Raw genomic sequence first — 20,311 nt, forward strand, 5'->3', positions numbered from 1 at the left:
GACCCTTGATGTTTCGTTGCTTTACGTGCGAAATTTTTCAAGGAGATAATTCCTTCTTTTGTCCATTCTGCTTCACCACCGAACATAAGACAATAAAAAATATACATTCTATTGTTGTATCCAGTCAGCCACTTATTTTTTTCATACCAATGCATGCAGAACATTCTTACCTTCTTACCGACCGTTTGTTCTATTTTCAATATTGGCGTTGATTTTTGTTCTTTAATAATACGTTTAATTTCATAAGAACACTGAGATACGGGATTTCTTAATACGGGTTCATATTCTCCGACCACTCAGGCATTTTTCTCGTTCACTTTTGCAAATGTAATAAATAAATAAAATAAAAAGCCACTCACAAAAACACCCACACTTCCACTCAATTATAATACACACCATGTGATCTTGCTCTCGAATCGAAGTCGAAGACAATCGAAAGGGCACTCTGGACACATACGTAAAACGAAAGTCAACAAGTGCTGAGGCCGGTCTCCTTTGCAGGTTATCTTCTGCTTCTGCTGCGTTCGCCTCGGTTGCCACTTGCAGGTTATCAGTAGCACGTTTTCTCGCGCGTTTTCCTCAGCAGCTTGGCGGCCCTGAGACACTGGTTGCGGAGCCTCACAACAATGGTGCTAACCACGATTTCTTTATCTTACAATAAAATATTTTTCGTCAACTTATCTAACATTCTGTGACAAGAAATAAGAATAAATTATGAATTGTAATTTCTGAAAGTAAATGGGTAGGCCGGGCCTCAGGGCCTCTTACCACCCTTCGCCACTGGTTATATACAGTTCAGTGATTCAGTAAATGAAGTATTGGATGTTATAATTCTATTTACCGTTTCAGTGCGTGTGCTTTTCCCTCGACTCGCACACGCTAACCATTCCCAGACGCACGGACGATTCTACAATTAGTAATACCACAAATTCCTTGCTAAAATATTATATTCAAGAAGCTTTATAATATGCAGTGAAAGTATTTTTTTCTCTCTAAATTGAAAGCATGCTGAACCTTATACCCTGCCAAATACAGTAACCTATCAACATCATGTTACATATATGTAATAAGGGGAAACGGAGGCTCAGTGGTAGAGCGCTCACCTCTGATGTGTATAGTCCCTGGACCGATCTCAGGTCGTGCTAAATGGGTTTTATAGTCGACAAACACCGTGTGTGTCGATTCTCTCGAGGTTCTTCCGTTTCCTCTATCTTTCTTCATTTCAATGGAATTTAAATGGCTATTCCACACACTACGAGGAATTTAAGCAGTTATTGACATTGTTTCATCCTACCATATTCTGTCTTCAGGAAACGCATTTTACCTCTACTAGCAACTCCGTTCTCTCTGGTTACACTGTATATCGTCATGATCAGCTTACTGCAGGTCGTGCAGCAGGTGGTGTAGCAATTGGGGTCTCTGATGCTTACCATTCTGCTCTCATCCATGTGAATAGTGCTTTCCAGCTTATAGCTGTTCGTGTCTTCTTAAGACAACCTGTTACTTTCTGTTGTATCTACCTTACGCGTCATGACACCTTTACTGCTGTTGATCTTGAACAGATTGCTCGACAGCTTCCATCCCCATTTCTGTTTGTGGGTGACTTTAACTCGTACCATGCACTGTGGGGCTCTCCTCGTACTGAGCCACGAGGTCAAGAGATTTCCACTTTCCTTGACAACACTAACTCATTGCTCCTCAATGATGGCAGTCCCACACATTTTACTACTGCTACTGGTACCTACTCTCATTTGGACCTCTCCATTTGCAGTCCTCAACTTGGTGCCCATCTTACTTGGCGCGTGCATGATGATCTCTGTGGCAGTGACCACTTTCCTATTCTTGTGCATGGTCTTCCGCTCATACATTCTGCTCCGTTCACTGCCTACAATCTCCGTCGAGCAGACTGGGATCATTTTTCCGCCACTTTTCATTTCACTTTAGACCCTCGTTTTACTGTTGATGGTCATTGTCAGGCCTTTCAGCAGAGTATCCTTGCAGCTGCACACGACTCTATTCCTATCTATGCTGGTTCCCGGTGTAAACGCACCGTTCCTTGGTGGTCAGAGGAGATTCGTGACGCTATTCTGGCCCGACGTCGAGCACTACGTACTTTTCATCGTGCTCCTACAGCTGATAATTTGGCTCAATTTCGACTTCTTCGTGCTCGAGCCCGCTATCTGATTAAGCAAGCTAAGCGTCATAGCTGGCGCACTTATGTTTCTTCTCTTACTGCTGGCAGCTCCATGACAGCGGTCTGGTCGCAAATTCGTCGTCTACAGGGACATGTTTCCTCCGTTGCGGTCCCATCCCTTATTATCGATGGTGTAATGGTCACTGATCAGGACAGAATTGCTGCTGCATTAGGTCGTCATTTTGCGGATGTCTCCAGTTCTACTCACTACTCAGCTGGATTCCTCACTTATAAACAACGCAACGAACGTACTCCACTTCAGTTCCGCTCTGCCACCGCTGAAGCTTATAATCTGCCTTTTACTACTGCTGAACTTGCTGCTGGTTTGGATTCTACGAAGGACACGGCACCTGGTCCTGATGGCATCTGTTATGCTATGCTCCGGCACCTGCCTGCGGATGGCAAGCAACATCTTCTTGACCTGTACAACCGCATCTGGCTTGAAGACTCCTTCCCCGATGCCTGGCGTGAAGCATACATTATTCCTATTTTGAAGCCTGCTAAACCTGCCACATCCAGTGGAAGCTACCGCCCGATCGCCTTGACTAGCTGTCTGTGTAAAGTTTTGGAGAAGATGATCAATACCCGCTTAGTCTGGTTTCTTGAACACCATGGCCTCATTTCCAATCTTCAGAGTAGCTTTCGGCGCTTCCGTTCCACTACTGATCATTTGGCGCATCTTGAAAGTGCTATTCAGGATGCATTTCGTCATCAAGAACATCTGATAGCCATCTTCTTTGACCTTGAAAAGGCCTATGACACCGCTTGGCGATATGGCATTTTGAGGCAACTCCATCTCTGGGGCTTACGTGGCCACTTGGCTCTCTTCATCCAGAATTTTCTCCAACAACGTTCTTTTAGAGTCAAGCTTGGAGCTACTCTTTCTGCTCCGTTTCCACAAGAGAATGGCGTTCCACAGGGTAGTGTGTTGAGTGTCACATTGTTTGCTGTTGCAGTGAACAGTGTGATGTTGCAGCTCTCTCCTTCTGTTCATGGGCTGCTTTATGTGGACGACTTTACTATCTACTGTCGCTCACGTGATCTCCGTACAGTTACTCGCCAGTTGCAGTTAGCGCTCAACCGCCTTCAGCGATGGTCTACCACTAATGGTTTCAGCTTTTCTCTCACCAAAACACACTGCGTACATTTTTGTCGCCTTCGTCACTGTGCCTATGATCCTGAGCTGTTCCTTGGCTGTTCTCGATTGTCCTATGTGGATCATGTTCGTTTTCTGGGCTTGGAGTTTGACCGACGACTTACCTGGGCTGTTCACGTTCGAGACCTGAAGTACCGCTGTCTCCGCTCCATGAACTTACTACGTTTGGTGTCCCATCTTTCGTGGGGTGCTGACCGTGTGGTGATGTTGCGTCTATATCGTAGCCTCATCCGCTCCCAATTGGATTATGGCTGTGTTGCATATGGTTCTGCTCGACCTTCCATCCTACGTCATCTGGATGCAGTTCATCATCTTGGCCTTCGTTTGGCGCTTGGAGCTTTCCGAACTAGCCCTATTCCTAGTCTCTATGTCGAGGCTCATGAACCATCTCTTTCCCACCGTCGGGACTGCCTGCTCCTGCGCTATTACATCCATATCCGTGCCGTACCTGACCATCCTTCGGCCTTTGCCCTTGAGGCTGGTGCTCGCTATGACAGATATCAAGCACGACCTACTGCTACCCGGCCTTTTGGCATTCGTGCTATAGACCTTGGGGCTTCTCTTGGACTCGATGTCCCTGCCATCTATCCATTGGGCCTCCTGCCCATTCCTCCATGGACAGTTCTTCCACCAGTTGTCAGCTTTCATCTAACGCAATTTAAGAAGTCTGTTACCAGCAATCAACAATTTTGTCAGGAGTTCTTCTCTTTTCTGGATGCGTACCGTACCTACGCTGTCTTCTACACGGATGGTTCGAAGCATGAAGATTCTGTTGGTTGTGCCTTCGTCACGGATGATCATAGCGCTGGCTTGAAGCTCCATCCTACTTCCACTGTGTTCACTGCTGAATTGGTTGCTATCCTGGAGACTCTGCATTATATTCGTCGACGCAATCTCCGACATGTTCTCGTGTGCTCTGACTCCAGCAGCGCTTTACATAGTCTCACGGATGTGTCAAGTGTGCACCCTATAGTTCAGCAAATTCTACTCTCTTGCCGTTCCTTACGACTTGCAGGTTGCGATGTCCAATTTTGTTGGGTGCCTGGCCATGTTGGTATTCCAGGGAACGAGCGTGCTGATCGTGTTGCCAGAGAAGCTGCCCTTACAGGACCTGAGTCTCCGTCACCGCTTCCCAGCTCTGATCTTCGTCCTGTGATCGATTGTCTTCTTCTTCACCGCTGGCAGACACACTGGGATGAGCAGATTCACAATAAGTTGCATGCAGTGAAGCCCCACCTTGGAGTCTGGTCGACGAGCTCCCGATCATCTCGCCTGGAAGAGCGGACTTTGGCACGCCTTCGTATTGGACATAGTCATCTTACCCATGCACATCTTCTGCGACGTACGCCTCCGACTGTGTGTCGTCATTGTGGTCAGCCCCTGAGTATTCGTCACCTCTTAGTGGAATGTGTGCCTCTTGCTCCTGAGCGAGCTCGACTTGGATTACCAGCCGATATGGCAATCTTGCTTGGTGATGATGAATCCATGATTCAGAAAATGTTCAATTATTTGCAGAAGCTGCATGTTCTGAATGCTCTGTGAGTGCATTTCTCACGTTTCCTTTTAATTAATTTATTTCTGATTTTATCTACTATTTCTTAGCTTTCATGATTTTATGCTTGTCATAGCATTTCCTTGCTTTTATTCTATTACTGCACTGTTATATTCAGTACTAATTCTGGGCTGCCCTACGTGTGTTCACCTATTGCCGAGCTGCCCCGGCAGAGAAGATTAACCTGTCATTGTGTACTAACCCGTCCTTGTGTTTGTGTATCGAGTTTGCACATTTCTTGAATGCTATGACATTTTAATTCATAAATGACTGGACACCTTTTACGTATTCCAGACTTTGCTTTTAGTTTATTATATCTGTGATACCATGCTTTTATGTTTTTGGGTACTTCATTTTTCTAGTCAGAGAAGGGTGCAAAAGACCTCGCTGTCGACGCGCCCATATAAACCCCCCTTTCAATCAATCAATCATTTCGTTCATTATCTGATTATGCTTGCTTACCGTGGAAGCATGACCATAGGACATTTAAAAAGTATACAGTAAAACGATTCTACATGAATTAAACAGTTTGAAAGTTCTTAGTTTTCAACATCATCTAAACTGGAAACACAAATGTCCAGTTATATCCAACTTCAAGGGATTCAACTGTAACTTAAAACCGACAGAGAGAGAAAAATTTCTGATGACATATTTGGAAATCAATTCAATGATGATTAAAACGTGTATGTAATTATTCAATGATAATTACAATATAGCAAGTACCGCTTAAGTCAGCAAAATCACTTAAAAATGCTTCCCTTTCTGCATGTTAATAATGTTAGCAACCACTAATCATTTTAAGCGCCCTGTGATTCCTATTCTCATAATTACTTTACTGGGAACATTTCAGCAACAAATCCTGTTGCTATCATCGGCCAGACACTTAATTGAAGAACGTTGCCTTCTAAAGAATATTTTACGTGATATTCACTTTAGTTCTTTTCCATGAAAATGATAATCCCGATCATGGTTTTAACAATAAATTATTACCCACACACACTAGCTGAAAACTTCAAAAGGACAGTTATATACAAATGAAAATGTAAAACGTAACGAGAGGGGATGAACGTTACGAAGTTTTCACTCCATTTTAGTTGCTAAAGGAGGTGGGTAAAGATCGGCCTTTTTCCCCCTATGATAGTCATAAAAAGTAAAGATGTTTATAGAAGCCAATATACCGTATGAAGTTCAAGCGTTAAACATTACATTCCTATAAGCAGCATATGAAAAATATTGTAGCAACTCTCTTACAGAACCCCGCAAACAAAGCAGCGTTGTTATTCTGCCAGTTTATACTTTTATTTATTTATTTATTGGAACTTGCAACAAGAATTTTAGCATGAGGTACTTCATGAATCACACTATACGAACGCTTATCAACTCTAGTATCCCCGAAAACAACAAATATAATGGTTTATGAAGCGCCTCATAGTAAAATTCTGTTGCAAGTTCGGCAACACTTTTAACCTGACAGAATATGAACAGCCATGCTTTGTTTGTGGGAATCTTTACATGATTTGCTATAGTATGTTTCATATGTATCTTATATAGGTGCAGCGTTTAATGCTTGAAATTCATATTCATATGGTACACTGGATCTTTGGAACAGTTTTTACTTTTTATGACTGTCATAGGCACAAAAAAGCCGATCTTCACCTACCTGCTTCCACACACAGACACAATTCTTCCCCTCTCCCTTCGGGCATAACCGGAAATTGACTTACTAACCTAAATTTAACATTATTGAATGCAGCTGTTTATAACACTGTCCCTATCCTTAAAAATGGAATTTCATTTGATTTTAACGGTGGACGTATGGTTCTAATGCAATATGACTCAAACACATTTATTCCTACCTTGTGATGATGTATTCCTAATACTTTTGACTACTTTTCAGTTTAAGTATACCTTTGTGCTATATATAAAATAGATGTTTTGACAGCCCAGAAATTACAGAATCTTGATCCTTTGCATCTTTTATATGTTCTTTATTTCTAATTCATATATTCCTCTTAGTTATATATAAATGCTTTCCAATATTTATGAGTGATTTGCAGCTAATCTGAAACCCAAATTTGTTTGCAACTTTATTCAGACTAAATGACAATTTGTTGAAAAATATGAAAAGAAGATCCACTTATTCTTGGACTTAGTAAAGTAAGTCTCAGAGTACAAATCACAAGCTCATAAAAAGGTTAGTGGTAGTTCTGTAAGATGTACAAAAATCTAGATAAGTACTAGTGGCGTAACTATGTTTTATGGGTTCCCCGCAAGAGAATACCTATCCCCACCGCCTTAATAACATTTTTGGTGGAATGATAGATAACAATAAATAACTATACTTCCCTATATCTGTGAATAATGAGTTAAATGCATGCAACTACTAGGCTTAAATTGAAACCACTTTGCTATACATATAATTTATTCAATAAGCTTCACAATTTGCAGTCTGTGACGCTCATCGTCATGAAGAGTAGCAGAATTAATTGAATGGTTTCCTTCTTGCTTTCCTGTCAGCAAAATCCTTTACTAACTCCCGTACAATCATTTTTTCAGCTTCGTCCGCATTTATTGAGAGCAGTGCTAGATCACTTAAGCTATTTTGGCCCATTGTGCTTCTCATATTGTTTTATATTAATTTCAATTTTGAGATCAACCTCTCCGCAGAACTAACAGAGACAGGAAGCATCAAAAACAACAAATACGTGGCAGTAAGTTCTGAAACGTTAGATGCCAATGACTTCTATTTCACAATTAAAAGCCTTGTAGATCAAACAGAATTCTGAACACTTATTTCAGATTTCAGCTGTTTCACAAAGCACATTACTTCCATCGGAAACGAAGAACCAATATCACAGCTGTAAGTTGTTGGCTGAAAACAAAAAGGAAAATCTGGATACTGTCACGCAAAAATGTAAAACAACAATGGAACTGTGAATTTAATATATCAAATAGTTTAATATAGATGTTAATTCTAAAGTTTGATTCAATATTTCCCACCGAAGAAAAATATAATAGCCTATGAAAGCCGACCGAACCGAATTTTCCCTCCTTTTTGTTCGCGGTGACCTACACGTCACGCCTCCCAAAGATAGTCGAAAAAAGGGGAGGGTGGAGAAACATTGCCGACAAATACAAAACTGAAAAGTATGTTGATTCGACCTATTGGAAGGCTAGGATGAAGGGCCCCCTTGGAAGTGTAGCCCCCCGTACTGCAGGGTTTCGCGCCATAGTAGTTACGCCACTGATAGGTATATATCGCCCCCAGAAAGCAGAAAGGTGCTAAGCGCCAAACTGCAAATTTCTCAGGAGAGCATAAAAACGAATGAAACACTAATTAATTCCGATTCTTTCTTTCTTCTATAGAATTCAGTTTTCACTGCAGACCTTTCATATTGTCTCCTGCCAATTATCTCCTTTCTGCCAACATTAAACATGAAATGGGAAGTCAGAATATGCACTTATTTGGAAATCAAGCACCTTTCTGTTTTCCGGGGCAGATATATAATTGCTTAGAACACAAACACACTGAGTAGAAATATAGATCTCAAAGCTGCAAACAGTCCATTGTCGGAGAGTAGGAGAGAGAGAGAGAAGTTTCTAGATAGAATTAGAAACCTAGTTATGTATCACTCATCCGCAATTTTTAATTCATATCTTCTCCCTTTAAATTTCAACAATACGTCATTTATGGATCGAAAGCTCAGTATTTTTATTTCATGATTCAGTGTTGTGTTCTAACAATGGTCTATACCTCTATTATATTGATTTATATATGTCCACGCTTTGATTTGTTAAAATGACGTATATTACGAGGCGCGTCCAGAAAGTAACTTTCCCACGCGTCCCATAGCTAGGGAACCGTATGTTGCGCGAAGTGACTGTGTGGTGCATATGAGAGTAAGGTACTAGCATGACACATGCACCAGCGGAATTTCCCTAGTGCTCTCAGTAGTGTCGTGGTAGTGGTTGAAGATAGACGTTCCTATTCCAATTCCCGCCACTTGTGAAGTTCGATCAGTGATAGAAGTTTTTGAATGCACAGGGCATAGTGCCGATTGAAACTCATCGTCAGCTGTGTCAGGTCTATAGGTCTAACGTCATGAGCAAGCAGATGTGTTGCTGGTGTAGACAATTTGCAGTAGGATGCCAAAATGTGCATGATGAGGAGTGCAGTGAGTGACCAACTATCATCACAGACGACCTTTGGCGAACCTTGTTCGGGAACGCATCATGCAGAATCTTTGCTTCACAATAAAGGAACTCAGTGCTCAGTTCTCTCAGACTTCCTGCTCCTTATTGCACACCACTGTCACGGAGCGCCTGTTGTTCGAGAAGTTGTGTGCCAGGTAGAACATTTTGGATCATCCACCGTATAGCTCGGACCTCGCTCCGAGCGATTATCATCTGTTCTTACACTCACGTATCAGGTCAATATCAGTATTTTCAGAATGACGGAGAGGCGAAGGAAGTTGTCAAACAGTGGTTGCAAATCTCAAGTGACCGAGTTCTATGACACAGATATAGACAAGTTGATCCCACGGTATGACAAATGTCTGAATTCCGGTGGTGAATATGTTGAGGAATAGCTAAACACATCCTATATCTGGTACAATAAATGTTCCCATTCAATTGTGTTTTGTTTCTGTTCAAGACCTCTGGGAAAGTTACTTTCTGGATGCGCCTCGTACATATGGGTTATATTTAGGGGTATTTCAATTGCAAACATGTTCTACTGTCAAGATCGTTTATTCTTTTTAATATATATACTCATTTTGAATAGTTTCACATCAGCTAAGCTTTCTCTTTGTTTATAAAAAATACCACCACTACAAGTTGCCAAAATGGAGACTTATATGTCCAGAGGTCAGGTATTAGTAAATCTATCGAAGTTATGGTAGTTATTATAAATTTGCACTGCACATTTGTGTTTAAACAAGAAATTATTTTTTAACTGTTATACCAATAATATTAAAATTTAATGGAAGCATTGAAAGTTTAATATTTCTCTTGGATGCACCAAAATTTCAGCTATATATTTATATATCATTATATATAGGTTATCTAAATATTTGGTACAATAGTTATATCAACAATAGTCCTTCATAAGAAGGTTTAATTCAGACATTATTAACCCTTAAATAAAACAATGCCTCCTTTTCTGGTAACTGTTTGTCACACATCAGTGCAAGTATCATTAGTCATTCGTGTAAGTTTAAAATCCTATGAGTTACAATAATGGTTTTTCAAAACTTGTATTTTTTTAAAAAATAAAATGAGAATTAAAAGAAAACATCACTCCTTGATCGTGAGATAATACATCCACAATAACCATTTTCTATTAATTGTATTTTAATTTACTCTTCTGTAATGAGTTTCCAACTGCTAAAAATTTCCAGCATAACGGTACAAAATTTACATAACATTGCAATTTTTCTTTTTCATGTAACACGCTATTTTTTTTTCTTTCTTCTCAGTGAAAAAATATACCTTGTGCCAGACGTTAAACATTGTACAACACACTCTTCCTTCAAAACTCCAATTTGTCGGTGATTAATAATTAAAACAATTACTTATACAGTACACTTTAAAACATTACGGTGGACAATTTATTTAAAAAATAATGAATTTTAAAACGTTGTTTAGTAACTTCAATTATAATGGGCCACAACTAAATAAATCAAAAAATCTGGCACCTTTTCCCTGCTGGAATTATTATCAGTATATACAGTACATAATACTTATTACAATTAGTTCAATATACAGAATGTATTATGTTGATAACATGAATATAATGTAAATCAGTGCTTGGCTGATGAATGAAATAATATAAGCACTATATAAGGAATACGAGGGGATTATCACCTTTTCTATTCATTTTTTTTCAGAAAAAGGCATATGTATACGTAACTATGTAGCACCATTATGAAATCAGGTAACTTTTAATACAAGAACTGTTAAACTATGAAGATTTCTTTTAATTGCGTACAATTAAAAAAAAAAAGTAATTGCCATGTAATTTTGTGCTCTGAAAGCTTGCCGATTATTACAAAGAAAAAAAAGATGTAACATTGGTAACTGAATGCAACATAGAATTCGCCGTATCTAATGGCAATCGCAATACAATAATATTTATAAGAATTGTAGCAGTTATGATTGATGTAACTTGCCTTTTTCCTTCATTTAGAAACAGTTCTTACGAGGTTCACGATCACTTTTGTACTTACTTATAGCAGCACATATTCTATAACATAGATTCTGTTCAATTCTCTTACTGACAGTCCGAATCATGTACCTAGAAATCTTATTGCATGGTCTACAGTAAATATCCTTTTTATTAAATGGATGTTCTTGAAAGTTGTTACTAGTAGGACATAGCATTACATTTTCTTTTAGCAACGAAAAGCCATCATAGCACTGCCAACTACTTATGTTATGTTTTTACGTCAAGAACAATGCAATTACCATTACGTATACGACGAAATCAAAGTAACAAACACACTACCAATGCCACAAGTTCCGATATAATTGCTTGCTATTCCAATATACATATATATATAAAAACTCTAGTAGCAATTGTAACAATACAGTGATTTTTTTTTTGGTATTCTTTTTATTTTCTTTTTTCTTTCTAAAAACACGTTTGTAATTCAATGACAATCTTATCACAGTAACTAGGGGACACATACGTCACTATGCAATATATTTCGAACATGTTGGAGAGCTTACATGCTGATAACATATGCATAGTACTGTAACAATTGACTACACATCACAATGCATTTTCACCAACGCAAAACAAAAAAAACAAAGCAACAAGAGTATTATTCTGATTCAAAAACGTTTCCAACAAACAAAAATGCACCAAAGATATTTTATCCTCTCTCTTTATATATATATTTTAAAGAGGTTTTTGGTCAAGAAAAATACAACTGCAATTTCTCGACAAAAATGGCGTTCCACTTCCTGTTTTGCCAAGATTTCGCAGCTAACACAAAGAGAACAGGTCAATTAGCTAGGGACATAAAATTCTATGTAAAGTTCTTGATCCAAGTAATTAGATTCTTTTTTTTTCACTTTTGCGAAATATATATAAAATAGATCAATACTGTTTCACAAATTTCCCCAATATACATACGAAACTTCACTCATATTCTTCACATACGTACACGATAAAAACATAACGTCTTATATATATATATATTATATTATATCTGCAATTCAATTGAATAGTACTCTTATTTACAAACATCAGTCAGAGTCATATTTAATATGAAACATCTTCATACATCATGCTACTCTCTCTTCCATATCAAGGACGGAAGAATCCCAATCAAAGTACAAACATATGCAAAAACACACTTCAGAGATCTAACTTGCAGATATATAAAATTAACAAATCCTATTACATATATCAATACAATGGAAGTTATGAAACAAATAACCAGCTGACATTAACTTTCTAATGCCATTGTATTGATATAAACTGATTCCTATAACAAATAACCATCCCCATCCCTTTCTTTTTTGCATAAGAATGTACAGCACATTGTTAAAACTGAACTTGCACGCATTCCAGAAATACATATTAAAAAGCAGAGCACGCAACTTAAGCTAAAATTAAAAATTTAATAGAACCTAAATGCTTTGTAATGGAGTGAATTATATGAAATCTATTTAACAGCAAATACTAACATTATAAGATCTATTGGTCCAAACAATTTTCTTTCTTGTATCTCAATTTAAGTACAAAGATTCTTTGGTAGAATTTTGATTCACCTACTACTATGTTTTCGAGGAAAGATCTGCTCGGGAGCAACATACTTATCTACACAGGAGGAGGACCATCTGTGTATCGGAGCATAGGTTCGAAACTTCGCGCGAAATTATTTGAGAGTACGCATGAATAGTCGTCTTCTGACGTAGGTACTAGCGAGGCGACACCCAGAAGTAACAGCATGAGTGCCTGAATCGGGAGAGCTGCCCTTACAACCCTGCCTAGGAACCGGTATCCTCTGGAAAGTACACTGGTGTCTACATCATCAGAATCGGTACGCTCACTAAAAAAGAAAAAACTCAAATAAATAAAACTACTTTAAAACTATGACTAAACGCCAGGTATATTTGGCATGAAAAACATAAAAGCGATTATATACCTAACAGAAGGTAACTTCACATGCAATATTTATTGTTCTTTTTAAGTTTATAACTAGCATGGAAAAGGGCCGTTTTCGCTTTTTTTTTTTTTAACACTTTTTGTAAATTATATCAACATAATTAAACTAGCTAAAAATTAAATTACTTTTCGCAATAGAACAGTTATCATTAACTTTGACACATTCAGTGTTGTATTCAAGAAATGTTCGACACTCTAATGTTTATGTACATATTAAATACAACCAGAGCTCGACCTGTTAAGACGATGGGTGCATGAGCTTTTCCATTTCTAGATTTTTTAACTTAGTTTTTTATATCTTTAAAAATATTTTTATTTTTAAGCTATCATCACTCTCAATTATTCATCTAGTTCACTGAATTCATACTGTATGATCAGAAATAGAAGTCTTTAAACAAATGGACTAACAGAAATTTTAGAGAACATAAGAAGGGAGGATACGCTGTATATATACAGGGTGTCTCAGGAGGAAGGGGCAATATTTTGGGAAATTGTAGTATGAGAGATTCTCAGGAAAAAAGTTCATATGAACATAGGTCCTAATCTCAACGGTTTGAGAGCTACAGGCTGTAAACCATTTTTGACTCTGTTGCGTATTATTCACTCTGTAACTATTTTACAAAGGTAATACATAGCGGATTTGAAAGGTCATGCAATGACCTTTCCAACGGTATGCAGCATGTGGCAGTGTTGTCTTTGGAAGAGAAGCTATTGAGGGAAATTTGAGAAAGTTAAGGTTATTTAAAGAAATTGAATAGCAACACTGAGTACAAATATCCCTCAATAACTTCTCTCCCGAAGATACCACTGCCACATATTGCATATCGTCGAAAAAGTCATTCCGTCACCTTTCAAATGCTCTATATTGCACCTCTGTAGATTAACTACAGGGTGAGCAATACGCAATACAATGTAAAAAATGGTTCACAACCTGTAGCTCTCAAAACGAAAGTCCTGTTGGGTATCCACGTAGTGCCGATAGATGCGCTGCCTACAGCTTTCCTTTCGAGGTGAGAAAAAAGAAAAGAAAACGTGTTACTAAGTGTAATCTCTTGTAGCCTATTGGTTGCGGTCGATATCGTAAACAGGAGTGTCAGTGATAGTAGCTCAAACAGAGAAGCCAAAGAGCATTAGAGGGCCTGTTTGCTTTAAGAGTTTAAAATGCTAACAAGTGCTAGTGACATGGAAAGAAAACTATGACGAGTATTCGTTAAATGAGCAAAAAGTACAATGGTGATTTAACAAATTTGTGATCGGTGTAGATTCTCTCCATGACGTCCACAATCCATTGACGAGACTTGGAAACTGTAAAAAATGGGATGATGAGTCTAGTAAGTTCACTGTCACTCAAAAAGGTGACATGGGCGAACACTTGTTTTTATTTTGATTCGTCAGAAGACAGAATGTTGACGTGCGATGAAAAACTGGTATTCTACGGTACTCCATTATTGATCAGCATATGAGCATATATGTAAATAATCAAACTCAAACTGCATTACACCAACAGAAGACTATATTCTGTATAGATTATACTGCTTGCGGTATGGTGCACCGCAAATTGCTGCCACCTAGCCAAACGATAAATGTAACTGTGTACCAACAACAACTACAAAGTGTACATGAAAAATTGAAAACGGGAGCTAGTGCTTATGGACCACAAAGGTGTAATTCTGTTTCAGGGTAATACGAAGTCACATATTGTTGATAGCGATGAGCAAAACCGTTTTTACGTTTTAACGGCTTTCCGGAAAAAAGTTTCTAGAAAAAACGAAAACCGACATTCCGGTTTTCTCTAAAGATTTTTTTTTTTTTTTTTTACTGAAACCAGTGTAGTTTTCGTCGAAGCCAGTACCTATTATTGTACTCATTTTTCAAACAAGATAACGCAGTAAAGAGTTTTGATAGAAAACTGAAACCGCTTTGAGAGAAAACTGAACCGGTTTTGGCAAACCGAAAACCTGAGAGAGAGAAAATCAAATTATTTTTTTTAACTGTTTTTGAAAGTTTTCACAAACCGGTTTCAATTTTTGCGCCAAGTAGCGAACGCCGAATACTTGACGAGGTGACCACGCAAGAAAAAATTTTGTTCGAGTTTTGCGGAGTTCCATTACCGTGGAACCTATCATTTGTTTAAGCGCTGAACAAAAAAAATGAAATCTTCCAGTTTTATGTCGCACGGTTATACCGTGTTGGTTAAAGGAGACGTTGATGATGAGAAATGAATGAATAGGTGGAATGAAGAAAGTGAGAGGGAATGACAGAATCCTGAAAAAACGCAAGCACACGGTGCTTGTACCCAAGCGCTGCAGACAGAATGCTGTTGTTGATAGAGAGTATTTCTGATCTTTCCGATGTAGCTAACTCCCGATTTACCGGGACAATAAAGGGGAAGATTTGCATGGTTAAGTCAAAATTACGGTTAATCCAAAGGCAGAAAACGAAAGGGAAAAGATACGGAAACTCTTTAAAATTGAAAAGGAATGCATAGAAAAACGTTCCTAATGCCAAAATTAACAGGGAAACTAGGTGAAGACAGGTCGCAATAAGTGCTCTGTTACATAAGGAAGGGATTTGTAACTGCAGTCACGTTGTTATACATATTTTATATATATATATATATATATATATATATATATATATATATATATATACAGAGTGTTGATTAATTCGTGTGTCAATTTCATTTGTTCACTGTGCAAAAGTGGTATGAGGTAAAACCATGGAATTTAGTGTAACTTAAGACGAAGGACATAAGTTTTGTTTCGCCATAGAAGCATGTCACTTGTACTAAAGGTTGAAGAGATATAGGGTCAAAGATCAAATTTCAATTTTTTCCTTATGGGATTCCAAAGTTAAATTCTGAAGGAGCCTGTAAAAACGTAAATCGAAGTGATAACGAAGAAAAAGCTGTATGGTATGATTCTATGTCGCAAGCCGACCAAATATGCGTCAATCAAGTGTCAAGGTCAGAGGTCACTGTCAGATCAAGGTCACAGGTCACGTTGAGAACCCATTTGGCATGATGAGGTACGGATATTGCGTTGTTTTTAGTGTATTCAAGTGCGTTCTCAAGATGACCTGCGGCCTTGATCTGACCGTGACCTCTGACCTTGACACTTGATTGACGCATATTTGGTCGGCTTGCGACATAGAATCATACCATACAGCTTTTTCTTTGTTATCACTTAGATTTACGTTTTTCCAGGCTCTTTCAGAATTTAACATTGGAATCCCATAAGGAAAAAATCGAAATTTGATCTTTGACCCTATATCTCTTCAACCTTTAGTACAAGTGACATGCTTCTATGGCGAAACAAAATTTATGTCCGTCGTCTAAAGTTACACCAAATTCCACATCTTTACCTCATACCACTTTTGCACAGTGCACAAATGAAATTGACACACGAATTAATCAACACTCTGTATATATATATATATATATATATATATATATATATATATATATATATATATATATATATATATATATATATATACATACACGAGGGCGAGTCAAAAATTATCTACTTTTGTCATAACTTTTCTTACATTGAGCACTTGGTCTTCTGTCCTCGCATACTTTATTGTTATACTGTTGTGGTAATGCTGTGGAAGTGTGATTTTAATTCCTCCATTTTTCCTCCTTCAGTTGCACATATATCATGGCTGCTCCATTAGAAGTTTGCACCAAAGAGGAACAACGAACAGTGATCCGATTCCTCTGGTCGGAGGGTGTCAAAGGGTCAGACATTCATCGCAATATGGGAGAAGTGCACTATCACGTAAAACTGTGCTTTTGTGGCTCGAGAAGTTTAAAAGTGGTCGAACAACTGTAACGCATGAAGAGGAAGCAGAACGGCCATCAACCTCCACTACAGACGACAACATTCAGCAAGATCGAGAGATGGTTCTGGTGAATAGGCGAATCACTATCGAAGTAGCAGCTGCTTTGAACATCAGTCATGGCTCTGCCCATCAAATCATCCACGACGAGCTTCGGTTGCCTCAGATTTAGACGTGCAAAATACGGTGCAAAAGTGGCTTCACGACTAACCGAAAACCTTTTATTTGGCTCGTTGACCGTTGGGCCAAGTACATTGATAAGGAGGGAGATTACGTAGAAAAATTATGTGCATAGTATAACCCTAGTTTCATGTAAATGAACTGTAGAATGAAAAGTGTAGATAATTTTTGACTTGCCCTCGTATACACATTAGCATGCCTGCTGATGATTCTTACGACAGATTCTTTTTAAGCACCGGTTAAGCTGGCCCGGTAAATCGGAAGTGGACTGTACATCTTATTTCATGTTATTGTCTTTCTCTTCGTAGGGCAAAATTCGACAGAACTATTTCGGGTATTTAATACAAGAAGGACAATTACGTCTTCAGATCCACGAAGTTCACATATAGTAATTAAAATGGCCAGCTGTCTGAACTTTCTTAAGCACTTGAAAAAGACATACTAAACATGGATATGTGATTTAAAGAAACAGTTCAATTTGCAAGTTAACGCATTCGAATAATAATTTAAGGGTATGAAATTGAATTTACACGTGTTTATGATTTATAACTTACTCTTATTTACTGCGTCTACCATTTAACGTACTACTTAGCTGTATTGTTTCGGTGTTCGCTGACACCTTCAGCAGATCTGGGCAACTTACGTGCAACGTCTCTCACTTCTTAGAATTTCATCTTGCACTATTTCGTGTACACGATGAGGTCAAAGAATGTCAATATAATACTTTAACTTTCTTCACTAGCGTCCTTTTCTTTTCATTTGGATGTCTTATTTCTGTTAAAAACTTCTACAGAATTATTTCATGAATACTTATAATTTTGTGCTAGTTTGTAGAAGTCTTGCTTATTTCTAGCAGTGTTTTCAAGTCATCCGGGATGTAACCATGTGTTTCTACACCACGTGCTAGATGTAAACACTCTACAGACAACATCCACGAAGAAGACTTTGTCCACCATCGCCTACGGTCGGCAAGGGACGGAGATTAACAAAGGTAGTCGACATTTTAGGATAAAAGAAGACAGCACACCACAGAAGACATCAATTTCGTTCGGTTGATCAAACCACCAACTCTCTAGGACGCCTGGTCATTGAGCTCCTTTACTTCCTTTCTAAGACGCTCGGTCATTGAGAATTTCTACTCCTCTCTCTAAGATACATGGTCATTGAGAGATACTTTTCCTGCATGCTCTAAGATGCATGGTCATTGAGAAGGCACCTATCCAACACGCCCTAAGACGAATGGCCATTGGACTCCTTTAACTTCACCAACAAACCTCCAAATAATTAGAGGAACTTGTACTTATTTTTAACATTTTGTGTTCAGAAGGAAACTTTTATAATAAAAGATGAAGGGAAAGTCCAAATTCTTGTGTACCATCTTTTAGCTCTACTCTTAAAAGACAGAATATTTTACAGTATGACTAACTGTTACTCGTAAATTGAAGTTTAACGTACGTTTAATCGTAAATTTAACATCTTCACAAAGTGGCTATTAGAAGAAAGCAAGATTTCTACAAATTAGCTCAAAATTTACGTACAAATCTACCTATTGTGTTTTTCAGATGTAAAGCATCACGGGCAGTAGCCAATGCTGTGCGATATTCCGCGCGGTGTTGCCGGATTTCGGACTCCCCTTTCCCTTCTCGCTCTTCCTCTAGTTGAGATTATGACACATACATTGGCAACATTATTCACAGTGTAAATATACTATTCCAGCAAAGTCAAAGATTTTGGCTGTGTATCCTAGAAGTATATATAGCAACTGAATAACATACCTATTAACTTATTCCAGTGGAACTGCTAAACGTTCGTCTTCAACACCACTTTCACTATTGTCTATGTCAATTAATATTTCGCCATTGTCTGAATCTGACTCTTGTAATTTTTTTATTATGAGTTCCAAAAATTGTAAACACAAAAAATAATTCTTCCAGCTTCACTTCGTAGCACTTTTTTTTTTTTTTTTTTTTTTTAAAGAAAATTCCGCACTTGTACTCGGTTTCCTTAAAGACATTGTCAACTATAATTTTGGAGAACAAATGAACTACCACGAAAGAAAGCAACCTAGACACTGATGAATTCTGTTTATGCTAGAAGAGAAGTTGCGTTCCTACACACACAATCAGCACCTTTGCTTCCATGTCTGTTCCTATAATAACATACTCTTATACTTGATGTAGGTCTCCCAAAAACAATCCATCTGATTCGTAAGCAACACGATATGATCGAGTTTGTTTTGGGTTACAATAATTTATGACACCACTCAGACGCCTGGTGCTTTTGCATCCCTGCTAGAGGAGTAAAGAAGGAGCACGTAATTGGCCACACATACGTAAGGTATTGAAACAAGAAAAAAAAAATCATACTGCGTTTCTTCTGTCGAATAAGGAAGAATCTTGCATGAAGGCAATTTCAAAACAATATTACGAATGTCCCATACCTTCTGTTCTTCCACATGAGCTCCCGCCGGGAATCGAATATATATATATATATATATATATATGAATCAAATTGCAGAGGCTTGTTATTTAATTCGATCGCTTACTATTCTCAAGGGTGTAGAAACGGGGGAAAAGAGGGCCTTGACTTTCCAAACTATTTCCAGCCCCGAAATGAGGTTCATCTAGTATATGTTTAGTAAACTTATTTAATAGTTAATGCAAATTAGGAACGTTTAAAATAAAATACGATTTTTTAAAAAAGAAAAAAGAAAACATCATCAATACAGTTTCTGTACCTAATTACAAGGACGCTGATTTCTCTGTAAATTGGCGGGGGGTGCATTCAGATGCAGAAAGCATATATGATGATTTTAAGACAAATTGCATTCAAATTATGCCTAATATTGCAAATTTACAAATAATATGAGGGGGCCCACATGAGTTTTGGGGGGCCCTGGCCCCCTCCGTCCCCCAGGATCTACGCCCTTGCCTAATTAAAATAACTAACATTAATTATATGCTTTATATTCTTATTTCCCTAACTGGACGCGCACCGTGTGAACTCACTACTATATTATTGCATAATAATATCTGAGTTGATATTTTTTTGAGTTTTTTTTTTCCCTTTAGTATTTTAATCTACATTAACACAAAGTCAGATAAACAGACTGCTAGAAACAGCATTTGTTTTCTTATGAATAGCTTATTGATTTATCTCTTACAATCCGCTTTTCAACTTCAGTACTGTCAAGATCCGTCTTTTGTTAAG

At 38.1% G+C, this 20,311-nt stretch overlaps 1 protein-coding gene across 2 annotated transcripts in view; it reads right to left on the reverse strand.

The window, feature by feature from the left end:
- Positions 1-9,632: 9,632 nt before the first annotated feature.
- Positions 9,633-20,311, reverse strand: part of LOC145690299 (muscle-specific protein 300 kDa-like) — a 633,032-nt gene continuing 622,353 nt past the window's right edge. For both annotated transcript variants that reach the window (XM_081765072.1, XM_081765073.1), the window contains one exon: positions 9,633-12,962. In XM_081765072.1, the coding sequence (XP_081621198.1) occupies positions 12,731-12,962 (232 nt within the window). In that variant the 3' untranslated portion in view covers positions 9,633-12,730. The remainder of the gene's footprint in view (positions 12,963-20,311) is intronic.

This window comes from Thermobia domestica, chromosome 7 (genome assembly GCF_964235325.1).
Source record: "Thermobia domestica chromosome 7, izTheDome1.hap1.1, whole genome shotgun sequence".
NCBI classification, from domain to species: Eukaryota; Metazoa; Arthropoda; class Insecta; order Zygentoma; family Lepismatidae; genus Thermobia; species Thermobia domestica.